The sequence below is a fragment of the Meleagris gallopavo genome, chromosome 1, assembly GCF_905368555.1.
Source record: "Meleagris gallopavo chromosome 1, MGAL_WU_HG_1.1, whole genome shotgun sequence".
Classification (NCBI taxonomy): Eukaryota; Metazoa; Chordata; class Aves; order Galliformes; family Phasianidae; genus Meleagris; species Meleagris gallopavo.
This window is the reverse complement of record NC_139404.1, coordinates 134,315,331-134,338,032: the sequence shown is the minus strand read 5'-3', so window position 1 is coordinate 134,338,032 and position 22,702 is coordinate 134,315,331. Positions and strand designations below refer to the sequence as shown.

The window sequence follows — 22,702 nt, the reverse complement described above, 5'->3', positions numbered from 1 at the left end:
ACAAATAAGAATGCATTTCTTTTCTAAAAATTAATACAATGGCCATCAGACTTCCAGTATTCACCATAACCGCTGTTGTTCTTTTATTAAATTAAGAGCACATTCTCAACTGAATTAAGCCCAAAGCTTTCATGAAAATTAATTTGAAACCCAAGAATGGAATTGGCTATAGCCATCCATTAGCATGCTTGCGCTGTGTGTGAAAAATCCTCCAAATCTCCATTAAGGAATTTATCCTCCACGCAGGGGCTGAAATGCAACATACCTATAACCATGTATGAGCAGGAGCCCATTAGAGGTTGCTTTCATCATCCATGAGATCAGCTTTTGGGAGATCACAAGAGCACGGGGCAAAAAGCCATACAAAGGAGAAAAATATAATCGTTTGTAAAATATTCCCTTTTATGTCGTACCATGCCCACTAAATAATTAATTACCAACACACATCAGATGCTGTTAAAAGAAAAAAAGAACAGGATGAAAAAAAAAAAAAAAAATCAATGATAAGCTCCAAAATGAAGTTAATAAGAGAAGTACAAGAAAGATTGCTGTTCAAAAAAGCACAGGTTAAATACTGAAGAAAGCATTGCCAGCAGCAATCGCCTGCAGGCATCCCAGGCGTGATTAGTGACTTGGTGCCACAGAAACAGCTACGTTGGAGAAACTCTGTGACCGGAGCATCTTGACACCAGGAGCTAATTGCAAACTGTGTAATCACCCGCTCCAGATAGCAGTGCAGCACAAAGCCCATGGCCTGTGCCCAGCTTTCCTGAGGGTGGCACCGTGCTGGTCAGGAGGGTCCTCATTCATTGCTCCCCTTTGTCAGCATACCTCAAATTCCTCCTAACGGTCTGGGGATTCTATCGGGAAATAGAAATTTCCATTAGAATGCCTTGGAGGAACCACTGTTCCCTTCATTAAAGATGTGAATTACAGATAAATACCTCGCCTATTAACGTGATTTTCCGTGAATACCAAATGAGGTTTTCAATAACTACTGCACATAAAATACGAATGTTGTTATTCTGGGAAAAGGAAATTGCTGCTGTGGAAGAGTCGCCCTCCTTTACCTCCATCCAGGCCACAGCAGACAGGCGCTGCATGTCGTTGAGATTTCACGTGGCCACAGACTGAGCTCTTTCACCATACACGAGAGACAGCTGATCGCTTGCTACCTGAAAGGCAACCATAGGGGCTGCACAACGTCTGAAAAAGGGAAACGACTCAGACAAGAGAGATCACAGTGGTTAACCTCCTGGAACACGTTAGCTACACCAACTCCCAGTTGCCCAGACTAAACAACCCTGAAAACCTCTTGGTTTTATTCACCAACAGGAAATGATTCAGATACAGTTCTGCAAAGGCAGTCAACAAGAAGAGATAAATTACACTTACTTGCTTTACTACATGTTACTATAAAACAATCAAGAATAAAAATTTTTCTGCTCAGAGTAATTTTTTCTTCCTTCCTTTTAGTGTTTTGCCCTAGGTTGGCACATCTAAATACACCTCGTGATGCTTCTATGTTAAAGATCAATACACACCATTTCATTTTTTTCAACACACATATCCTACAGACCCTGACAGAGCAATGCATCGCCAAGTGTGAAACCAAAACATAAACCAGGATTTCTTACTGATAAGGAAGCCTGCTTATAAATAATAATGAAAACCAAAGCACTGTAGGTTCTGGAGCTATGAAGAGAGAGACTTTCTTTTTCCCTTAAAGCTTCATTTTCATAAAAGTGATTTACTTACCAACATGAAATGTTACACATACATCACAGAACCAGTACATAAAAGGATCAGTCTTTTTTGGCTCCAAAACTCATCCCAACCACCCTATGAAGCATAGATATGGTCACAGACCCAAACTTGCCTGTTCCTTCTTAAATTACAGTGCTCCAGCAGTAGAACAGTCCTGTTATCTGAAAATAAAGCCAGTCTCCTTTGTCCAGCGTAGAGGTGAACTACTGAAATGGCCAGATCTCAGATGGCACGTCCCATAATAAGGTACAGTTCATATATTTTGCAAAACTTAATCTATATTGGTCCTATATATATATATATATATGCCTTTGCCACACAGAATAAGCAAAGGAATATCTGGGATGAGCCACCAGTATTCTTGCATGTTTTCCTAGTAAAACAACAGTCACCCACATTGACTTCAGGCACCTGGAGCACTGCTATGATCAAGGACAAACTATAGACCTAACAGCCTCCCCTACCATCAACTCCAGACCTTGTAGATACAGATTACTAGCAATTATTTCTTGTAGCCCTTACCTAGAAAAAAAAGTCCTCGAATGTCTGCTAAGAGCCCTTTACAATCCATCACTGCACAAGGCTCTTTAAGAGCTGCAACCACACGTGCAGCCTGCCCAGAGTGGCTCAATCTCTTTTCAAGACAGCTCTTCTCCTGAGGCAACTTCTGGAGCTCCAAATACCAGCAAGACCCACCTCAATGGAGTGGGGAGGCTGGCTGGGCAATCTGAACACAAACGCAACTCTATGGGCTGCAAGAGCATAAGAAAGCAGCAATTTGCAGGCTCACATGCTTCAAAGACACAGGAGGCGGCTTCTCACAAAATGCCAGTTCCACAGTGGTTTTAAAATACGGGTTTGGCAGCATCTGGCTTCTTGATAAACAACTGCTGGTGAGCCACTTGCAGCCTCTGCTGAACCAGGGTACAGGGAAGCACATGGCTCCTGGACATATCCAGAACAGTCAATATTTTGGATGTTTTCTCCCACAAGAGGCGGCTGAAAGTGATGACCAGATGGTCATCCCCTAGCCCATTCTTTGTGAAACTGCATGCCGTTCCCTTGGAGTTGAAGCAGAAAAGAACTCTGGGGACAGAAACAGCAAAAGGATTGTTTAAATAAATGGTATCTGTGAGGTCCACGCTTTGAGGACTAAAGGTCAGGAGCACTCTATTGCCTTACCCCACCTTTGAGAGCCAGGAAAGGGACGTGTAAATCAGCAGAGGCACCAGAATGATCAGGTTCTGCCAGGCTGTGGTGTCAGCACCACTCCTGAGGAAGGAGCAGCCCATGAGGCCACCCAGTGTACCCAGCACTGGCAGGCCAGCAGCAGTGCCAGGGAGGGTTATTACACACTGGGTGAAAACATCCCACAAGCAGATTCCTAAGTCATCTAGTTAAAGCCAGACATAAGTTCAGGACCTTTTCCTAAAAACAGCCATGGCCTGGCTCATATTGCTGTACGAGGAGGCCAAGTATAACCGCAGCTAAATGTGTCTGTGTGTGAGGGCACCTGACTGTGAGCACCAGGGCTGGGCAAAGGGAGGAGGAGAAAGCACTGCTGCTCATCCATCACTCAGCTGGCCTCACGGCCATTCATGGACAGCCTGGAAACAGGCAGGGAGCATGGCAGCAGCAGTGCTCAAGCAAACGCTAGTGTTTCCCAAAGACTGCTGACCAGCACAGCGCTGTACCTCGGAGGGGTTGTTCTGCTTGCCCAGGAGGCAAGAAACGAAATTCATGCATTATCCAGAGAGAAGAGGAGTAGGATGATGGTGCAGATGCATGCATGGTTCATGGAGATAACGCCACGCTTCCTCCCTTCCATCGCCCTGTTGTGACAGTACCACAGCTCAGGGCCAGGACCAGGATGCACACTGAGCCAACAACATCCTCCAGTGCACAGAAATGAATAATGACTGCCCTCAGGGGTACTGCTGGGCTGCACCTAAGTAAGCTACGTTATTAAAACAGCAGAGCCTCCAAGTCACTCTGCTTTCATCTTGCCTCTTCCCAGCACATCCAGAACAATCCCTCCATTCATCACCCTCCACCTGTTGCCAACTGTAAGTTTAGTGTTCCTATTTCTAACACAATTGTAACATAAGTGCAGGCGGTAGAAAACACAGCACTAAAACCAGTTCCTCTATTTTTACATTAGTTTCAGGCTGGGATTCACCCAATTTGCTAACTATATGCTTTATGGGTCTTACCAGTCCTGCAAGGCTCTCGGGACTCATCAAACCAAAAAATAAAGAGTACACTACCTTTTGTATTCTGCAACACTTATGTTTTCCTATAAATCACTGCCTCTGCTCCCCAGCTGCTCATCAGAAGCCAGAATTTGTTCATACTTGCAGCACTTACTTCTTTAAGACACAGTTACAACAGTTGTTGCTGTGGAATGACTTACCAGAGAAAAGGAGGCACATCAATGACAGACAGCTCTGAATTTTTTTGTGTGGTAAATGAAGCAATCATTTTGCCAGATGAAGAACCTGCTGGGGGAATCACCATGTTGATATTTAAGAATAACCTTTATTCCTTCCAACAAAAACTTTCACGTGATGCATCCCTTTCTTATGAATATTTCAGTATGTAGGCCATATATAATTAAAAACACCTGTGACACTTGTAATGCTCATCCTCCCTGCAACAGCTGACAGAGAGCAGTAACATTGGCATTACATTCTACAGTTCTGCTTCATTCCAGCTCCTTCACCTGCTCTCTTACACGTTACAGAAGTGAAGGTCTTCAGCCACGTTCTTAACTCCTGACACGAGGACAGAAGCCACCGCAGCACCCGCTGCCTCCTTCTAAATAGATGCAGACAGGTCTAGCTAGAACAGAGCCCAGAAGCTGTGCAGAGAAAATTCTCTCTAACCTCAAGTCAGCCGTTTATTTCTGCAGAGGACATCTCAGACACACGCTTAATTGAGAACATGCTGCTATAGTTAACCACAGGCAAAAATGCTTTAACGAAGATTAACACAAGTATGCATTTAAAGCTTCTGCTGAGATTAGACCTTAAGTGAGCACCACACTTGGGAACGGAGAATTACCACCAGAATACCTGTATTTGCAATGGGCTGCTGGCAGCTGTTTTCCCAATCACTGCTGAAAGACTGTTTCCAACATCCTATTATCAACTTCATTTTGGAAGCAATGGATTTAATTTAGGGAAACAGTTCAGCAAAACAGATGAGCTGTGTGTCACTTCTGGGTTCCTTCAAGATCTGTTTCCTGCCCGCATTTTCATGAAACTCATGAATACCTATGGGAACAACAGCTACGAACCTCATATGCTTTGAATATGCTGAACACCTATATTTGAGTATAAAGCTGTTTGGCAAGCCCTGCGTATTTCTGTTTCTGAGGAAAACTTTGTGACCTCTTTGTTTATCATATCCATCCGCTCAATACTACTGACAAAGTGACCGCTTTCTTTGATGGTTTGTGATGAGCCTTGCCAAGTTAAATAAAGGGCTCTCTGCTATTAATCTGCTCTGCTGAGGTCTCTTATTTGGCTGAACCTGTTTGTCAAATAACTATAATAGCTATAAATACTTCAGATAAACTCACAGTAGCCCCAAAGGAAAGACAAGCTATAAATTTTCAGGACAGGTGACAATTTCCCGAGACTGAAGAAAAGACAGATTCTCACAGATAAATGATGGGAGCGATGGTTGCACTTCCTAGCTCTGCTTTCAGCCACCAATAGCACACATATGAACAGAAAAAACGCACCCAATCAAGAAACTACCTGAATAACAACCTTTGAAGTTTAACAGAGGGGTGCAATTCCTAAATGACTGTTTACTTCTAAAGCCATTGTTCCACTGACAGGATCAGGCACAGCCATGCTGCACTAATAAACTGTGCAGTATCTCTGGACATGGTCCTGGGCATCCTGCTCAGGGTGGCACTGCTCGAGCAGCAGTGGGACCAGATGAACCCTCAGGTTCCTTCCCATCTCAGCCACTCTCTGATTCTGTCATCTACCAGCAATGTATGGGGTCATACTCTTCCTATCAACACCCAGATTCTACTACACAGCACTGGAGGGACATCAGCTGCTTTTCTAGTGCATTTCCAGCACTTCTTTCCAGGCATCTATTAAGGACTCTTTTGGCTCTTTCCATCCTACCAAGTGTATGCATTCCTCAGCACACCCAGGAGTCTAGGTCCTCCAGACACAACCTGAGCCTTCCCACAAATGCACAGTAACAAGTATTGAATGTGGTAACACTATCATTTATTCTTAACCCACATAGCAGGTTTTAGTGCGCTAAATAAACAGATAGTGGAAGAAAATTCAAGAAATTTTAATAATACACACTTCAGCTTCGCAAGCCTATGCACAGAAGTTACAGCCTGTGTATGCCCAGCTCAGCTTTAATCACTGCAATAGGAAATGAGACAAACAGAATATGATTCAGAAGGAATTAAGCCAGGGCCTTTCCATGGGCATAGATGAGAGAACCAGACTGATCGGAAGAGCCAAGAGAGAGATTTGCGTGCATTGTACAGAAGAAGCAAAAGACCATTCACATTAGCTACAGATGACTTTGTTTATCTTAACAGACCAACAATTTCCTATCAGGAACGTTAGTTATTTTGTAAGGGTAAAATAACAGTGTTTTGTACTGAAATAATAAGAACACCAAAGTTTCATTCTGAGGCAGTGTTCCTCTAGCACTGAACTTTGTCATGAACATTAGTTTTCCATCTGCAGAAACAATAATTAAGTTTGAGTTGAAGTGAGAGCAACATTTCTTTCTTTATAGACTGACCGCTTGCAATCAATCTTCTAAGAAAAATATAAGTTTTGCATTATAGCATTTGCACTCTTTCTTCTTTGCTCTCCTTGTTGCAGGAGCCACTTTGCCATCAGGTGGCTAGCAGATGACCTTCACTACTTATACACATGATATGTAAGGGCTATGGGTCCAGTTCAGAACTCCTGGGAGTCAAATCCTACCCCTGTCAGAGGGAAAGGTGACAATCCCATCAAAAATACTACCATAGGAAACCCAAGAAAGCAGCAGAATATTGTTTTGTTTGCTCCTGACTTTCTGGAGGATTTTAACAGGACTGGGTGGTGCAGACACAAATGAACATCTCTCAAGAAATAATTACAGCATCCTTAAACACTATGTTGGTGTCCCTTGTCCTGGCTTTTCTGAAGGACTGTGAACTCTATGGGTGGAATTTACCCCAGGCAAGCACTGATATACACCCAAGTTATGTTTTTACTGTAACTGTCCTATAAACATTAACATCTGTTAGAGGAAAGATTTTTCAGATTTACAGAAAAATAGTTTCAGGAAAACTTGCAGGAGTCTATGGGAAATAAAGCAAACTCTCATCCAGTCGTTTACTCATTGGTTCTCTAGTACTGGTAATAACCTCTGCTAGTATGGATGAACCTGTACCAAACAGTCAATATTTTGTGAACTTGGTAAACATGACCTATTTTCCCCTGGCAGATGTATTTCTGGTTCCCATGCTGGACAAACTCATGGAGAACTCTCCCATATTTTATCTGCTACAATAGGCACCAAAGGGCAGGGACTGCATTTCAGCTGCTTAGACCTTCCTCACAAAACAGGGTATCTTCTCTTTCAAGACTTCCATAAGGACCAGGAACAAATCTAAAAGTGAAGATCAGCATCCTCTCATGGAAGCTTCTCAAAAGGCAACAATCAGCACATTCAAAACTCATAGAATCACAGAATCACAAGGTTGGAAACAACCTACAAGATCATCTAGTCCAACCATCCTCCCATTACCATTGAGGAGAACCAAAACGTGTACTCTGAACAGAGGCAGTATCACCATTTCAATGCTTTCCAACTTCTCTGGATATAGAATGAATTCTCACAATAATATAAAACAAACCATTATATAGCAAGGAAAGTAAATTGTGGCTGTGTTTCATCTTTTTCTTTTGCCAACACAATGAAGCTGTCACTAATACAGCCTTGAATGTTTTCATTTTCACACATTAACCCTTTTAGCACTGTAAATGTAACTCATCTTTTTGTCTCACGGGGCAGAAAGTGCATTTTAAACTTCTGAAATAATGGAGAGAAGAAATTTTAATTAAAGCTTTACTTGTACACAGGCATGAACAACCCTCCCTAAACCAAGAAAAGTATTTTTTTTAAATTAAAGTTATCATGCTGAAATTATTAACATAGCTCCTGGGAAAAATGCATAATCTTTGCCTATCAAATGCCAAAACGACTAAGCAAACTGCGTTTAATAAATATTATGTTTCCCTTCGAGTTCATACACTCAGTTAATCACATACTGGTAGGTGAAAAATATTTTCAAAGCTTTAAATATTGCAGCAGTTTTAAATCTAACTGCAAAGGTCCTCAGGACGTGAGCCAGCCAGAGCTACTTGGAAGAGATCTCGGATCAACAGCACTTCTGCACAGCTGCCAATTTCTATTCTGTTCTGCTTCTTTCAGGGCAACCACTTACTAGTTAAATTTGCAGAGTCCCATTGCATGCAAACAGACACCCCAAGCAGGGGACACAGCCTGCTGCACATGGGTGAGCTCCAGGGTTGCCTGTGCCACCTGGCCATAACGCAGCCCACAGTCCCCTGCATTAATGATCACTCCTCCACCCTGCAATCACCCTCATCCAGCCTCAGGTTTACATAATATTCAGTCACAACCCAAGGCACCCCATTAGGGGGTATATTCATCTGTGGTACCTACCTGTCTCCATTCTCTCCTCCCAGAATTCAAGCTGCACTTGTAATCTAATTCCAAAGGTCCTCAGCCACAACTCAGGTTCTTCTATGAGGTCTTTTACCATGGGATGCTGATCATGGTCTAGCTAGTCACCTTAACAGCAGAACATCATAGCTGTGATGCTTTGACAAAATAATAATAAAAACGAGTTAGGAGAACAGTTACATCATTTAACAGCTATGTATGTAGCAGCTGTATTTCAGAGTAGCCACTACCATCCAGTGAAAGCAAATTAATTATTTAGATGTATTTATAGGATTTATGGAGCAACCGAAGGCAAAGCTAGTTAATTGAAATCCTGATAACAGACTGAAGCCCGTGCTAGATCCTAAAGTCTTTATTAAATAAAGCCATTAAGGCAGATGATAATCCTCGCGGCCTTAAATATGAATAAGGTGTAATGTAAATAATAGAAGGCAAAAATCCAATTTGCGTAGAGTGAACTTTCAAATACTCCACTGTTTCCATTAAATTACCTTTTATTCAACATACTGTAATGGCACTGAGGGCACATCAGGCTCCCTTGTAATACAATTATTGTTCAGCATAAAAAGTAGTTTTCAACTTGAAGCAGCAATGAGAAAGGTTTTATTTGGCTTCTCTGATATGTCAAGTGACATAAAAATTGAGAACAAAAGCTTCATAGATGCAATAAAAGAGAAAATAAGCAAAGGAAAAATAAACATGCGCAAACAAAAAACATCCAGAATGTGAAGACAAAAGAAAGAAATACGGAACATTATAGTTGCTTTCCAGTTAATTTTACAGCATTTTAGTATTAGGAAGCCGAAGAAAGGAATAATTTTTCAGTAACTGAAGAAACTAAACTTGGATATAGGCCAAACGGAGCTGTAGTACACAGTGAAGTAGGTGAAAATCATTGCAGCAAGACCTGTTGTGAAATGTCTGTTATGCCTGTTCCAAACACATGAATGATGACAAGAGCTTGAGGACATCAAGGGTCACAGCAGCAGTGCCTGGAGCCTAAGGTCATGCAATCTCTGTCCACCTCCAACATAATGCTAGCAGGCTGCTCTGTGCTTTAGTTTCTCATCCAAAAAAGCAACACTGATACTATTTTCTATAAAGCATTCTGTGGTGTTTAAAGATATTAAATAAGATAACTTTATTTATTAAAGAATGAAACTGTAACTCAAGGTCAAGATTCTACTATCACTGCTCAGAAACAGAGTATCTCTACTGGGAAATTAAAACAATCCATTAAGTATGAGACTCTACTTCGGATGTTGAACAATTTTTCCACTATAAACCTTTCCACAAATCAGAAGAGTTCCTCTAGCAAAGCTGCAATGAAATAAAGACGTGAGAGTGACTCTGTATTCAATTTCTGTATTCAATTTGGAAGTAGTATACCCAAAGAAACCCTCCAACTCAAAAATGAAATGTTCCTTAGAGCATCCTCACTGCATCAAGACTAAGGAATCAACAGCAGTGCTCCTCTCAAGCTACTGTAACCTTTCAAAATACAAATACATGCGGTTTGCAATGTTTACTTTTCTCTGCCTGCGGCTGTGTCTGCTAGGTCCTGTTTTCTGTGCCCACCTCTGGTGCACCTATGCCCTGATATAGGAGGAGCAGGAGGGATGTGGGATGGCTGAGAAGCAGCTCAAGAGCACATCCCTGTGCAAAGATGCTTCTGGCATTCAAAGGGGACAGGGACAGGCAGGAGGACAATGCCAAGGGAAAACTGGCATAGAAGGAGTGGGAATAAACAAGAGGGAAATGCCCAACTTGCTCATTGCACACAGAGCCAAAACTAGGACATGGGGCAGAGTCACAGCAAAGCAACAGAGTGACTATATCAGCACTTTGAATAATATTTCTACCAAATCAATGAAACAAAGCCAGCCAAATCCCATTCTTCAAGTTTGCCTTTCTAGGTATGATACTTCTCCAACAAAATGGGTCTGCAGAGGTGCCACAGTATCGCTGCTTGTAGTACTGATTTCTCACACCTCCCACAGGAACTCAGTCATGATCCCAGGAAACTCGTGGTCCCCAAGGCTTTCCTGTGTTCCTGCAAACAATTCGGGCATCACAGCTCTTTCACACTTATCTTGGAAATCTGCAGTCCTTTTGGGCTGTGAGGATAGAGGGAAAGAGGAAGTGGAAATGAAAAAAAGAAATTGATTCATCCTTTCTACTACACTACAGTGAGAGACTTTTGCTCTCTTACCACATGCCTGGCAACACTGCCAAGTAGCAGATTACTCACTTTCCTTCATTAATCACTTAAAAAAAAGCTGTGAAAAACAAAATGGTGTTTATCCAAAGTTCATTTGGACAAAGCTACTGAACAATGAACATTACAAAGGGCAACACACAACTGCTTTCTTGGGTCTGCAGCCATATAACTTGAAAAAGTTAAATGCTGCTAATAGAAGCACCTTCCAATGCTATTCATGAGCCAAGGAAGCTCTTCAAAAAAACAAACAAACAAGCAAAAAAAAACCTTTACTCACTGGCCTTTATCTACTTGCCACCAGTCATTCAGGGTTTCCACAGCAATGAGACAATTTCAGGCTGGCCACATCTTTTGCTGTGTGTTTGGCTTCTGTTTATCCCACCAGTACAGGGCAGGCATCACTGATTTGGGGAGCTGGCATCACTGCTTAAAACCTTTCGCTTTTCAGTCATGAGTTGACTCGCAAAGGAAGCGCGCGTTCATAGAAAGCATGAGGGTAACTAAGGAACCCAAACTTCAGCCAGTTCCCCACAGCATCTCATTTTGCAGGAGGTCTCCAACTCTTCTAATGTCAGCCCAGTGGTAACAGAAAAAACCATGCCCCATTCCTTGTCACCTCTGGGCACCTGCAAGTGGAGGCCTGGGTACAGAGTGCCCACAGCAAGATGAGTCCAGAGAGTTTTACCTCCATGACAGACGGGTCTCAGCACAATGCACTTCACTGTAATGGTGAGAAAGATCATAGAGTCATGGAATCTAATATGTCCACCAGAAAACTCTGGGGTCTCCAGCTTGCTGAGAGGGCAACACCATCTCTAAACAGCTTCGAAGGCACTCATCAAATCTTACTGACTACACTCAACAGTTCCAAGTAGCAGCACAGCCAGGACAAATCCTCCGTAAATGCTTCCCACATACTTTTAAGATGAAGCGATCGCACAAGACCTACTCCCACAGGAAACAAAGCATCCAGAACGATCCTCCCTTGTCTCTCGCAGGACATGAGACCTCTTGGCATGACTAAATGCCATACAGTCACCACAGCCACCGCCCAGCACAGCCCACTCCCAGGGTCCCTGACCACCAACAGTGACGGCGTCATTTTGGCCCCCATGTCCAAGGGCCGCCATCTTCTTCAGCCTTTTCTGCACCTACCGCACAGGCAGCAGTGACAACACTTGCCTGAAGGATGGGCTCTGCAAAGTGGGCTAGAATACAGATACATGTGATTATACATATCAGACACATGTCAAGGATTCAGGCATGTGGACATGGCACTAAAGGGACCCGGTTTACTGATGGGGCAACCTGACCTACTCTGACCTGCTGTCAGGTTGATGGTTGGACTTGGTGATCTTCTCCATGCTAGAGGACTCTGTGGTTCTGTAATTCTATTTTGGAGATTAACATAACCACCCATACAACCACTCTTGTTGTTCTTCTTAGAGGGAAGGCTAAAACAATGCTTAGCAACAGAGACTCAGGCAAGCTAATATGAAACAAACACTAGAAGCAGAGAAACTGAAAAGAAAAAGACCCGTGGCTTTCCACACCTCCGTATTTCAGTGTGCTGTTGTGAGACAAAGGGAGGAAGGCACGAACCTTCCCCTGTAGCCACTGATTTCCTGGTTTTCAAGGCTTGGGATGAGTGGGAGATGTCCGTTCAGCTCTGGCTGCTGTTTGTTAATAAGCACAAAATTACCTCTCCCTGTCTGCACAGTGTTATTACATATGCTGAACCCTGCTCAGACCTTTACTTAAAGTGTGCTAAATTATTTTAATAGGAATTTCTACAGTGATAGCCCCAACATGGAAATATATACTCTGATAAAAGTGAAACTGACCGCATACAAAAGGAAGTCACGTTTTTATCAGAACAGGTCAAACACAAGCTAGCTCAAAATAAAGTTTTCCTCTCCACAACATAGCTCAAAACTACCAAACTGTCATTTTAGAATGTACCCATTTTTCATTATTCAAAAGATATAACTGACTCTGATCTTACATTGCTGCATGACTGTGAAATGTAAACAATCAGATGTTTTCCACTGTGACCTACCCAGAAGAAAACAAGGAACAAAAAAAAATTCATCTTATGGTTGTCACTTATTATTTTACTCTATCTTATGAGACATACATATGACTGTATCCTCCAAAGGCTTTGCTATTATGTGCGTTAGAAGAGAAGCATGCAAAATAAAGGGATTTTGGAGGAAAGCTGCTGACTGAATTCTGCAAGGGACAGCAGATAAATCAGTGCCCAGCCCCGGTGCTGCTGGGGCTTCAGCCTATGATTTTCACTTTTTCCCATCCAAGTGGGGCTCCATCCCTGGAAAAAAAGGCCAAACAGCAGTGGGATCCATGCATACATGAGCATGGGGCACAGGAGTGGTTTGGGAACGCAGCCCAGTCACATGACAAGCGCAGATCTATACTTGAGGTGTGCAGGAGCAGGCTGTGATGCATACATCCACCATCCCTCCAGCAGTGCCACTCCTTCAGGGGAATGCTGGGTGTGTGTCCAGAGGTGCAGCAGGAATGGCCAGAAGCCACAGCACCAAGACACACTAAACACCCATGTTCATCACATGGTGACAGCACTGCACAACCCACTCTATTGCATGCATAGAGAGACAAGAATGCAGAAAAGATCCTTTCCTGTCAAAAAGCTATAAATTCTGGGAGATATACTTAATACACACACACATACATATCTACTTTTGTGTGTGTGCATCTTTAAATTTACAGATAAACACATGCAAAATGAAGTCAGTTGTCTACTTCCTTCTACTTTTCTGGGTTAAAATAATTAAAAAAACATCAATTATTACTATCAACTACAATGAAAACATACTGATTTGCTTACAGGGATGACAACACCGCAAACCTGGAACACACTGCAACAAAAGCACTTGTATACATGTAAGAAGACAGCCAATAAAACAGGCAGTCTGTTAGAAGCTGTTTCAAAATGAAATTAGAAATTAAAAAGTAAATTCATAAAATCGTATCTTTTTACTGTAACTCACCAAGGAGATTTTTATTTGAATTAGCCTGAAATTAATCTACAAGCAAGCATGTTTAACAATATTTACAGAAACTATCATTTAGTAAAGTAAATATGATAGTGCCTGGATTTGGCTGACATTTGGCTGTCAACCAAGGCAGTCAGGACACAGCACACCAGGCACAGCAATTCCCCTCTGTGGTCCAGACCATGGTATCTTCACCCATAGAACGCATTCAAAACTTCAGATCTCTCTCTCACACTCTGCCCGTCTTGTACCTAAGCCCATGGTAATGATACACCAGCTGCAGCACATAATGAACCTCTGTCCATAAGGGGAGAGACTTTAACAGCTTAATGAGATAGTAATACATATTAAAATCAATCTTATTCAGATGATGTGTCTATTCTAGTCCTCCCTCTGAAAATAACTGAGGCTGCAGGAGAACTGATCATTAGCATTTTGATAACAATCTAGTCAACCTCCTGTTAAAGTATTTTTTATTTCATCTAAAACTGGGATTTGCTATCTTCTGCAAGCAGACCATTCTAAAATTAGCAATGGCGAATTCATATTGGAATGGATCAGATATAAAAAAAATCTCGGGAATAAAATTAACATTAACTTGCCTGAATAATCAGGCTCTCCCTCCTGTTGCTGCAGCAGTGGAGAGGCACTTCAAGCATCAGGTAAGAAACAACCTCTTCTCATAATTACCAATTCTGTACACTCATTCACCATACACAACACTAGTGTCACTTGTGTGGTAAATCATATTCCAGATGACAGCCAACAAGAGGAACAAACTCCGCTGACACTGATCCATAAGGCACACCAGACAACAGGACCAAGCTTTGCACCATGATCCCGTTGTCTCAGCGATCAGAATATCCTTCGCACCTCTGTGCTGAATACCATTACACTACTGCTGTGGCAAAAGTGCACAGTCCCACCCAGCCCTCCTTCTGATCAATGGCTCCTGCAGCTGCCTCTCACCAAAGCCAGCACTGCAGGGCACTCCAACACCGAGCCCACGACCCCAGCAGAGAAGCGAAGCAAGAGCAGATGTTGCGTAGCCCATCCTGGGCCATTTTTCAGCGTGTGGCTGTGCAAACACTCGTGTCAACTGCACATGGGCTGCAATGCACAAAGAAAAAAAGTAGCTGGGGGCAGGCTTAGGGAAAAGGGCAGTGGCTGTGGATTGCTGGAGTTTGGGTGTGCACAGGCAGCGTGTGCTGTGAATGCTGTGGAGCTCATCTGAGCTGCACTCAGAAGACTGGGCAGACAGTGCTCTTCATTTCAGATGTTTCACATTTTTCTCTCGACTTTTAAAAACAAAATGTCTTTTTAATACCCAAAGTAATATTCCTTCCTTCCGTCCTTCCCCTGGGCTGAAAAGCATTCCATGTGCACATATCAATAAAAATGATCACATTACACGCAAGGACTATTAGATTAAACTATACACTGTGGGGTGTTTTCAAAGCTCTTCAATTTTAAAGGTCCATCATGAGTTCTCTGTCAACAGAAGCAGTACTTTCCTCAAAGAAAAGCTAACCAGCAAGTTTAACACTGCTGCTGAAGAGCGTGGCATTGGAGCCAAGCAGAGAGCACAGCATTCTCCTGCTGCCCTGTGCTGTCAGGAGAGCATGGAGGCAGTAAGAGGAACCCAGACCAGTGGAAGAAAGGATCAGGCGGTGGTAAACAGAGAGGCCTTGCTTCCAGGCCCAGCTCTGAGATGTACCAGTGAGACATTTTCTTAATTTTTTCCACTTTCCTTTGCTTCTTTTTTTTTTTTTTTTTTAATCTTTACTTTCTCTTTCACACAATGGTCCAGATGGCTATTTTCCAGCTCAGGACCAGGCAGCGGGCTGGCACAGTGCAGGGCTGAGGAGGAACCCGCAGCTGGCACAGCTCTGTCCTGCTCCCAGCTGCAGGCACGCAGCTGCTGTGGGAGCTGGGGCAAGGCCAAGGTCAGGCAGCTTTCTCAAATCCCACAGTTTATCTTCGTCCCGGCTCTCATGTCCTATTAGGACTAATCTTGGGTTCTTCCCATGACAGCTTGCCCCAGACAGGGGAAACCTGTTGTAAAATATCAGATTTTAACAAGACTGCACTGAAAACACTAACTAGAATTCAGCCCGTATGCGATGGGGGACTACTGGAAAGCCGACACTGGGAGCATCCTGGAGAGTTTTACTGCGCAAAAGTCACCAAGCCTCCAAAAACTGAACAAATTCAATACAGAAGTCAGAAATTACAATCAGTAGAGATACTAGAGTGAAACATTTGTTATTAACGGCCTTTTATAGGTTAAGGAGAGGCTTCCAAGAGAGAGTGATCCCTGACTTAAGAAGGAAGTAGCTTCCCATAGTCACAGATATTACAGGCAGGTCACAGGAGTGCAAAAGGGAATTGCAGGTTCATCTGAAACTTAAGCAGTATAAGCATTGCTTCTTAACAGAGACAGCTTGAAACACTGAAGAAAGTTGTGAAACTGTAGGGAAAGCTCCAGACACACTGTTCAGATTGAAACAGCAATCAGATAATTAACCTGAAGTTTTGAGACAGCACACTAAAATAACTCCAGACTCTAACAGAAGATCTTCCCAGCCCCTATAGAATAACTGCACATTAGTATGGCAGCTCGCATGTGAGAATCAGAGAGCACACACTGCAGCTGGGACGTATGGGGCCTAGCAGCTCAGCTACCCACCAGGACCCTGTATCCTGCCCAAGCATCAGGCCTTGGCCTCATGAACACAACAGCCTTGGCTCCCCAAGAAGCAAACAGCATTGAGGGAAGCTGAGCAAACCTGGCAGAATTAAAATATGCACAGGGTATCACTCTCACCAGTTTGTACATTCTCTCTCTGAGCAAACAGCTGCTGAATTCCAGAAGCTGTCACACGCTATTTGCTATCACCATCCATGAATCACTCGGAGGGATGACGTGCAGAGATTAAACTTAGCATCCACATTTGATGGCAAGAGTAGGCACCAAAGGCATGCCATGCTGACACGCATTACTAGGGCTGGTGGCACAATGCCCTAAACACAGTCCCTGGACTCTTCCACGTGTGCCTGAGCTACTGCTGCTCATCCAGGAACAGGAGGGAAAGCCTTAAAGGTTGGCACTGTCACCCTTTCAGCACATCAGGTCTACCACACATTTTCTCTTGGGCACTGGAACATGCTGACCAGAGGGGTTGTGGTGATATTCAAGACCTGTGCCTACCTGTGCAGCCTGCTATAGGGAACCTGCTTTGTAAGGGGGTTGGACTCAATATCTAGAGGCCCCCTTCAGCCCTTAAAATTCTGTAATTCTGTGATTCTCCTGCTTGCAAGTAGAAGCTAACAATAATGCCCACTGTTAGGTAAACATTGCATTTCTCTAAAGTGTAATGGGCATGAAGCTGACACCTGCAAATAGCAGTATGGCTGAAAAAGTAAGAGCTCAGTGAATCCTGAATGTATCTGGTTTAGCTCTTCAGTCCCCTCTCCTGTGCTCTCTCACTTCTGTGATGACTGTCTTAACTGCTGGTATTTTAAAACTCTTTGTTACTCTCTTTACAGTACCCTTTAGTGGCCTTGGTAATCTCGTGCATTGAAACACTTTTTAATCATCTGCAAGACAAAAAAAAACAAACAAAATCCTATCTCAAAATCAGAGACCTAGATACCTAGAATGCTTACCTGGAAGTACTGCTTGGACAGTTGGTGAAAAAGCTCAACCATTAGCCAACAAACCCAGAAAAAAATAAGCCTGAGAGAAAAAGTAAAATTAAGGTATGTCTACTTCATGTTGTGCATTGCTAACAAGTGTGAAACTCCAACAGAAACCTGGTCATTAGAAAGTCAAGTTCAGGATTCTCTTCTGCCCCTGACAATGCATCCTCTCAGCCCACTGGTGCCTGCAATGGATATACATGCATATAAATGCAAGATCTCATCTGCTTCTCCTTGTATAACCCAGAGTGAGATCTTCACATAATAGAAAGGAGCTACAGTAAGAAAATATTGCAGTGAAAAATTTCCACAGCATCTACTCCATGGTGAACCCACTGTTACCTTAAAAACAGTGCGGGATGGCATAGGGCTCTCATAAAAAGCAATGGCTTTATACCTCTTTTAGGCAATTTCTGAAACACTGAGTAACAAACTAGCACTGCTCCCTCTACTTGTGAGGCTAAGGATTCAGAACCTTCCTCCTGGGCTAGCAAACTGCAGCAGCAAACTGAGGCACCTGAGGCAGCAAAACAGTTCTGCACATATCCAAGGTGGGAGAAGCAGCCAGTGAAAGGCAGAGCACAGCACATCTGTCACTGTGCTGACACTGCACTTCCCTTACGCCGTCCCTCACTGCCACCTGTCCCATCTGCTGGGAACACACCTCATGTGGCTCTGCCACCTCAGCCATGTCTCCTCTGGGGCAATGGAGACACAGCTTTGCTTTTTAAGGGTTGTTGCTTTGTTACACAAACACTGCTCTCAGGTTATATTTGAAGCAAGCAACCAGTAAGCTTTGTACCTGGAGTGGAAGACGACTAGTTTGTGAGGAAATTGATAAACACATGCACACATTTAGCTGTGTATTTGATTTTGAGAACTCCTGAAAGATTCAAAGTGATACACTCCAACAATTGTTAAAAAAAATAAAACTCGCTCAGTAAGGAACTCAGATTTACCATAATGCCTCAGCAGTCCGAGGGAGCCATTTACTTTGACAGAACCTGAATTCCCCCAGCGGTTCTACAGTGGTAATGGAAACAGAGAAGCCAATAAATTACAACCTTGTGTGTAAAGCGACTACCATTATAAACCACTCTCAGCCTCCTGCGTTATCCCCAGGGGTGGCCACTCTAACAGCTTCTGGATTTTCTTCCCCTCATCCTTCTGCTGCGCTCTTTCAGCTTTCAGACCCTTTTATAAATCTATAACCATACTCTGCATTTGCATAGTATCTTTAACGTGAGCATCCCAAAAGATATAGTGTAGAAACAACTGTTTTTACAGACCGAGACAGGCACTGGGAGGCTGACAGGCTTAGCAAAGGCACATGTCACTGCAGATCGGGACAATCAGAAGTATCCTTCAAGCCCGAAATTGCAGGGAAACAACACTTCCAGACCTCTCATGCTTAAGGTGTGTGCCATGTGCCTTAGAGCACCTGCAGTACTTCTTAAGTACTGCTGAAGGTTGGCCTTGGTCAACTCTTCCAGCTGCAGTTCATCCCCAGCTCCTCTCATTCCACATTTCAGCACTCTGGAGAGACCCAGTCCATGCCAAGCTATTGGGAAAGAACCATCTGAGCCCAGAGAAAGATACACAAAGCTCTGAATTTTGCCAAAGTGTCAAACAATGTTCGTCGGTTTTTGGAAATACCAACTGTGCAAAACAGACTTCCCCCAAGTGTAAGATGTGTCACAGCAAAACACGGACATGATGACAACATGGAAGCTGGCTCTGCTCTGCCTTCTAAGGTTAACTGAAATTCTCACAGAAACACATTTCCAGTGTGATGGTAACAAACAGCACTCCGAGGGTCTCTGCAAGACCAGAGCCTGATGGAAGCACCTTGGCTCTGTGCCATGGCACCATACAATGAGCAGCCTCCTTCCTAACCAGAATCCTATTGGTATGTCCCAAGTTATATATTAAAATGAAAGGTATTAATTAGCAAAACACTATCATTTGCATTCAAGCCTCAGGCAGCAAATCTACACCGACTTCCGAAATACGGAAAAAAAAATAAAATACAGAAGTACAGAGAGAATCCACAATAGCTCTCCACAAGAGAGATAAGCTGTCCCAGGTCCATGTAGGATCGGAAAAGGTCTGGATCCAGTCCAGACCTATACAGAATTGAATAGGAAATGGTTCTGCTCCAGCCCGGTGCAGGCATGTTTGTTCCAGTGGCTGTCTGGGGAGAGGAGGTGCTGCACTGCCTCCAGGAAAGCTCAGCAATCAGCTGTATCAGCAGCTCCGAGGAGGATTACTCTCCCCTGCTGCTTTTTTTAAAAGCAGATTAGTTCAGACTTTCTCTCCCTGTAATGAACCTTGTAAGGATCAAGCACGCTGCATTGATTTGCAGGGTGCAGTTGGGAGCTCGGTCAGAAGCCGTGCAAACAGCCCCGCAGCCCCCCAGCAGCATCTGCTCACCCCAGTGAATGGAAGCAGCAGTTGTTAAACATAACAGCCAAAATGTGATTCTAAGGTCACGTGCCACTTAGCATTCTACCAAAATCAGATGGATAGCAACCCACACAGACACACCACACAAGTGGCGATGCTCAGCAGAGCGCTGTTCAATCAAAGTCAGAAAAGGAGACGACAGGATGTGTGATCATTTACTACGTGACAACTGGCATAGGGGTTAGGGAAGTGACTTCAGGCAATCCTGATTATGGCGAAATAATAAAACCTCAACCTCTCTTAGAGCACTCACATTCTCAAGTTACTCTCAAATAAGTTTTCCCCAAAAGCATCTCCTTATATGTGCATTCCCCATGGCAACATCCCACGGTAACTGGGATTAACAGCCAGGAGAAGCAAAGCCTGTACTGCTAGGTGCCCGCAAACGCTGCTCAGGGCACACCTGCAGGTGCAGCAAGCCTTCCACACAGCCCCTACTTCCAGTACCAGTGCAATGAGGACATCGTGTTCCACCGAATGCAAACTGCCCTTTGGGGACACTGAACCTCCAAGTGACGACAGCTGTCTGCCGTGACAAAGCAGCAAGCAAAGTTGAGCTGAAAATCACAAGCAGAAAAGCAGAGGGTAGCATCCCACTGCCTCGCTTCCTCTTAAAGCTCAACAAATCTTTATTAAATACTTGAAGCCGATGGCAGCCCGCAGCAAAGTAATACAGGCTCTGCCCTGCCAGAAGTATTGCTGGGCGCGTTTCGCTCCAAAACTGGTTTTTATGGAACAATGTGTGGCATTTGCCATCATTTCCTGCAGGCAAAACTTTGAGACCCCAGCACAGCTCTGTTGGTTTTCCGCAGGAAAAAAAAAAAAAAGGAAATGAATTAACTGAAACATTCACACAGTGACACAACTTCACACGGTATCTCCGCAGTGACCTTCCCGAGGCAGAAGGCTGAGCACCGAGGTACGGCTCAGGCACATTCCGCGGGACCAGGGATAACCCCATCTACCCGCTGTTAGTATGACGTTAAAGATAAGATAAACTTCCCCGTCTGCCTTCGGAGCGTCGCCGTTCTGAAGTCTCCCGGAGAGGTCCGGCAGTGAATTACATCACTTGGGATTATGCCATACGGAACACGGGGAGGAACCGAACTCTGTCCACCCGAGTGGACGCAGCCCTCGCCACTGATTTTAAAAGCAGCGAGATCGGGCGTTCGACTGCGGGTTTAAAACATAACCTCATTCGCTGCAGCGCACCCCCCTTCAACAAACCGCGCACCTCACACGCAGACCCACGCTCCCGGGAGGGCAAAGCTCCTGCACCTGCCGGGCAGCGGGGCTGGAAGCGTCACCGGGACTCAGCGCCCCGCTCCCCGCCGGCAGCCCCGCACCCCCCCGCCGGGCTCTGCCCGTCCGCCCGCCCCGCGCGGCCCGCACCCACCTTTCCCAGCAGGGCGCTGCGGCTGGCGGCTGCCAGCTCCCTCAGGCTGGCGGCGGCCGAGGCGGCGGCGGCGGCGACGGCGCTGGGGGCGGCGGCGGGCTGGGGGTACGCGGGGGCCGCGGCGCTGGGGCTGCCGCTGGCGCCCCCGGCGGCGCGGGGCCGCTGGCGGATGCCGTCCAGGAGACGGACGAGGAGGATGTTGGCGGGCAGCTCGTCCACGCCGCAGCCCACCAGGATGCGGCACTCGGGGCAGCGCAGCTCGTGGCGGGAGCTGACGATGCTCTCCAGGCAGCGGCGGCAGAAGGTGTGCTGGCACGGCAGCACCTTAGCCGTGGTGTCCAGCCGCTCCAGGCACACGGAGCACTCCAGCAGGTCCAGCAGCGACGACTCGTCCATCGCCGCCGCGCCGCCGCCGCCGCCGCCGGCTCCCGCTCCGCCGCCGCTCCGCCGCCCCCTCGCCTCCGCCTCCGCCCCCGCCCCGCCGCCGCCTCCGCCTCCCCTCCGCGGGGCAGCGCAGGGCCCCGACGCCCCTAGGGCCGCGGCGGCCGGCGGCGGAGGCGGCGGGGGGGGCGCGGCGGAGGCGCACCGAGGGCCATCGGGGCGGCGGGGGGGCCGCGGGCGGGCGGCGGCGGCGCGAGGCGGGAGGAGGGCGGCCGGCCGGACGCGAAGCGCGGCGCTAGGGAGCCCGGCGCCGCTGCGGGGGGCCAGGGCGGCCGCAGCGGGGCGGGGCGGGGAGCCCCAGGAGGCGCCCGCGGCACGGAGGCCGGCCCCGCCCGGTCCGCCGCCGGCCCGCGGCTCTCGGCAGCGGGGCTCGCCGCCCGCCTTCCTCCTCCTACTCCTCCGCCTCTCTGAGATCCCCTCGAGGAAACGGGGGACGGGGAGGAGGGGGCTGCAGCCCGCGCCCGGCGTCCCGGCGGGATCACAAGCGCCGGGTAACGGCCGGGACGGGACGGGGCAGCACCGCTGCGGGCCGCCGAGGCCGGGGCCGCCGGCCGGGCCCCTCTATCCCTGGCGGCGCGGCGCCCCCTGGTGCCTCCGCGCGACCCCGAGCACCGCGGGCTGCAGAGATGGGAAGGAGGGATCGGGCCCCGGGGTTTTGTTCACGGCTCCGTGTCACCGCCGTGGGCTTTAAAAGTAAGCTACAGCCGCTGCTCGTGTGGGATGTGAGGGCTTGCAGGAGCCGTCCTGTTTCTCCCTCAAGTGATGCCTTTAAAATCGACTTCTGAAAGCTGCGTTAGGAGGACTGCTCACAGTCCTTCCGTCAGCCATAGGACTCCACAAAGCAATTCTGATGTGTAAAGCAAGATGAGGGCTCTGTTGTTATAAGGTTAATCCAGCCACTGTGGAGTAAGACATACT

At 45.9% G+C, this 22,702-nt stretch overlaps 1 protein-coding gene across 1 annotated transcript in view; it reads right to left on the bottom strand.

The window, feature by feature from the left end:
• Positions 1-22,066, bottom strand: part of SH3RF3 (SH3 domain containing ring finger 3) — a 234,894-nt gene extending 212,828 nt beyond the window's left edge. The window contains exon 1 of the mRNA XM_085214906.1: positions 21,344-22,066. Coding sequence (XP_085071032.1) covers positions 21,344-21,739 — 396 coding nt within the window. The 5' untranslated portion in view covers positions 21,740-22,066. The remainder of the gene's footprint in view (positions 1-21,343) is intronic.
• Between the last annotated feature and the right edge of the window lie 636 nt (positions 22,067-22,702).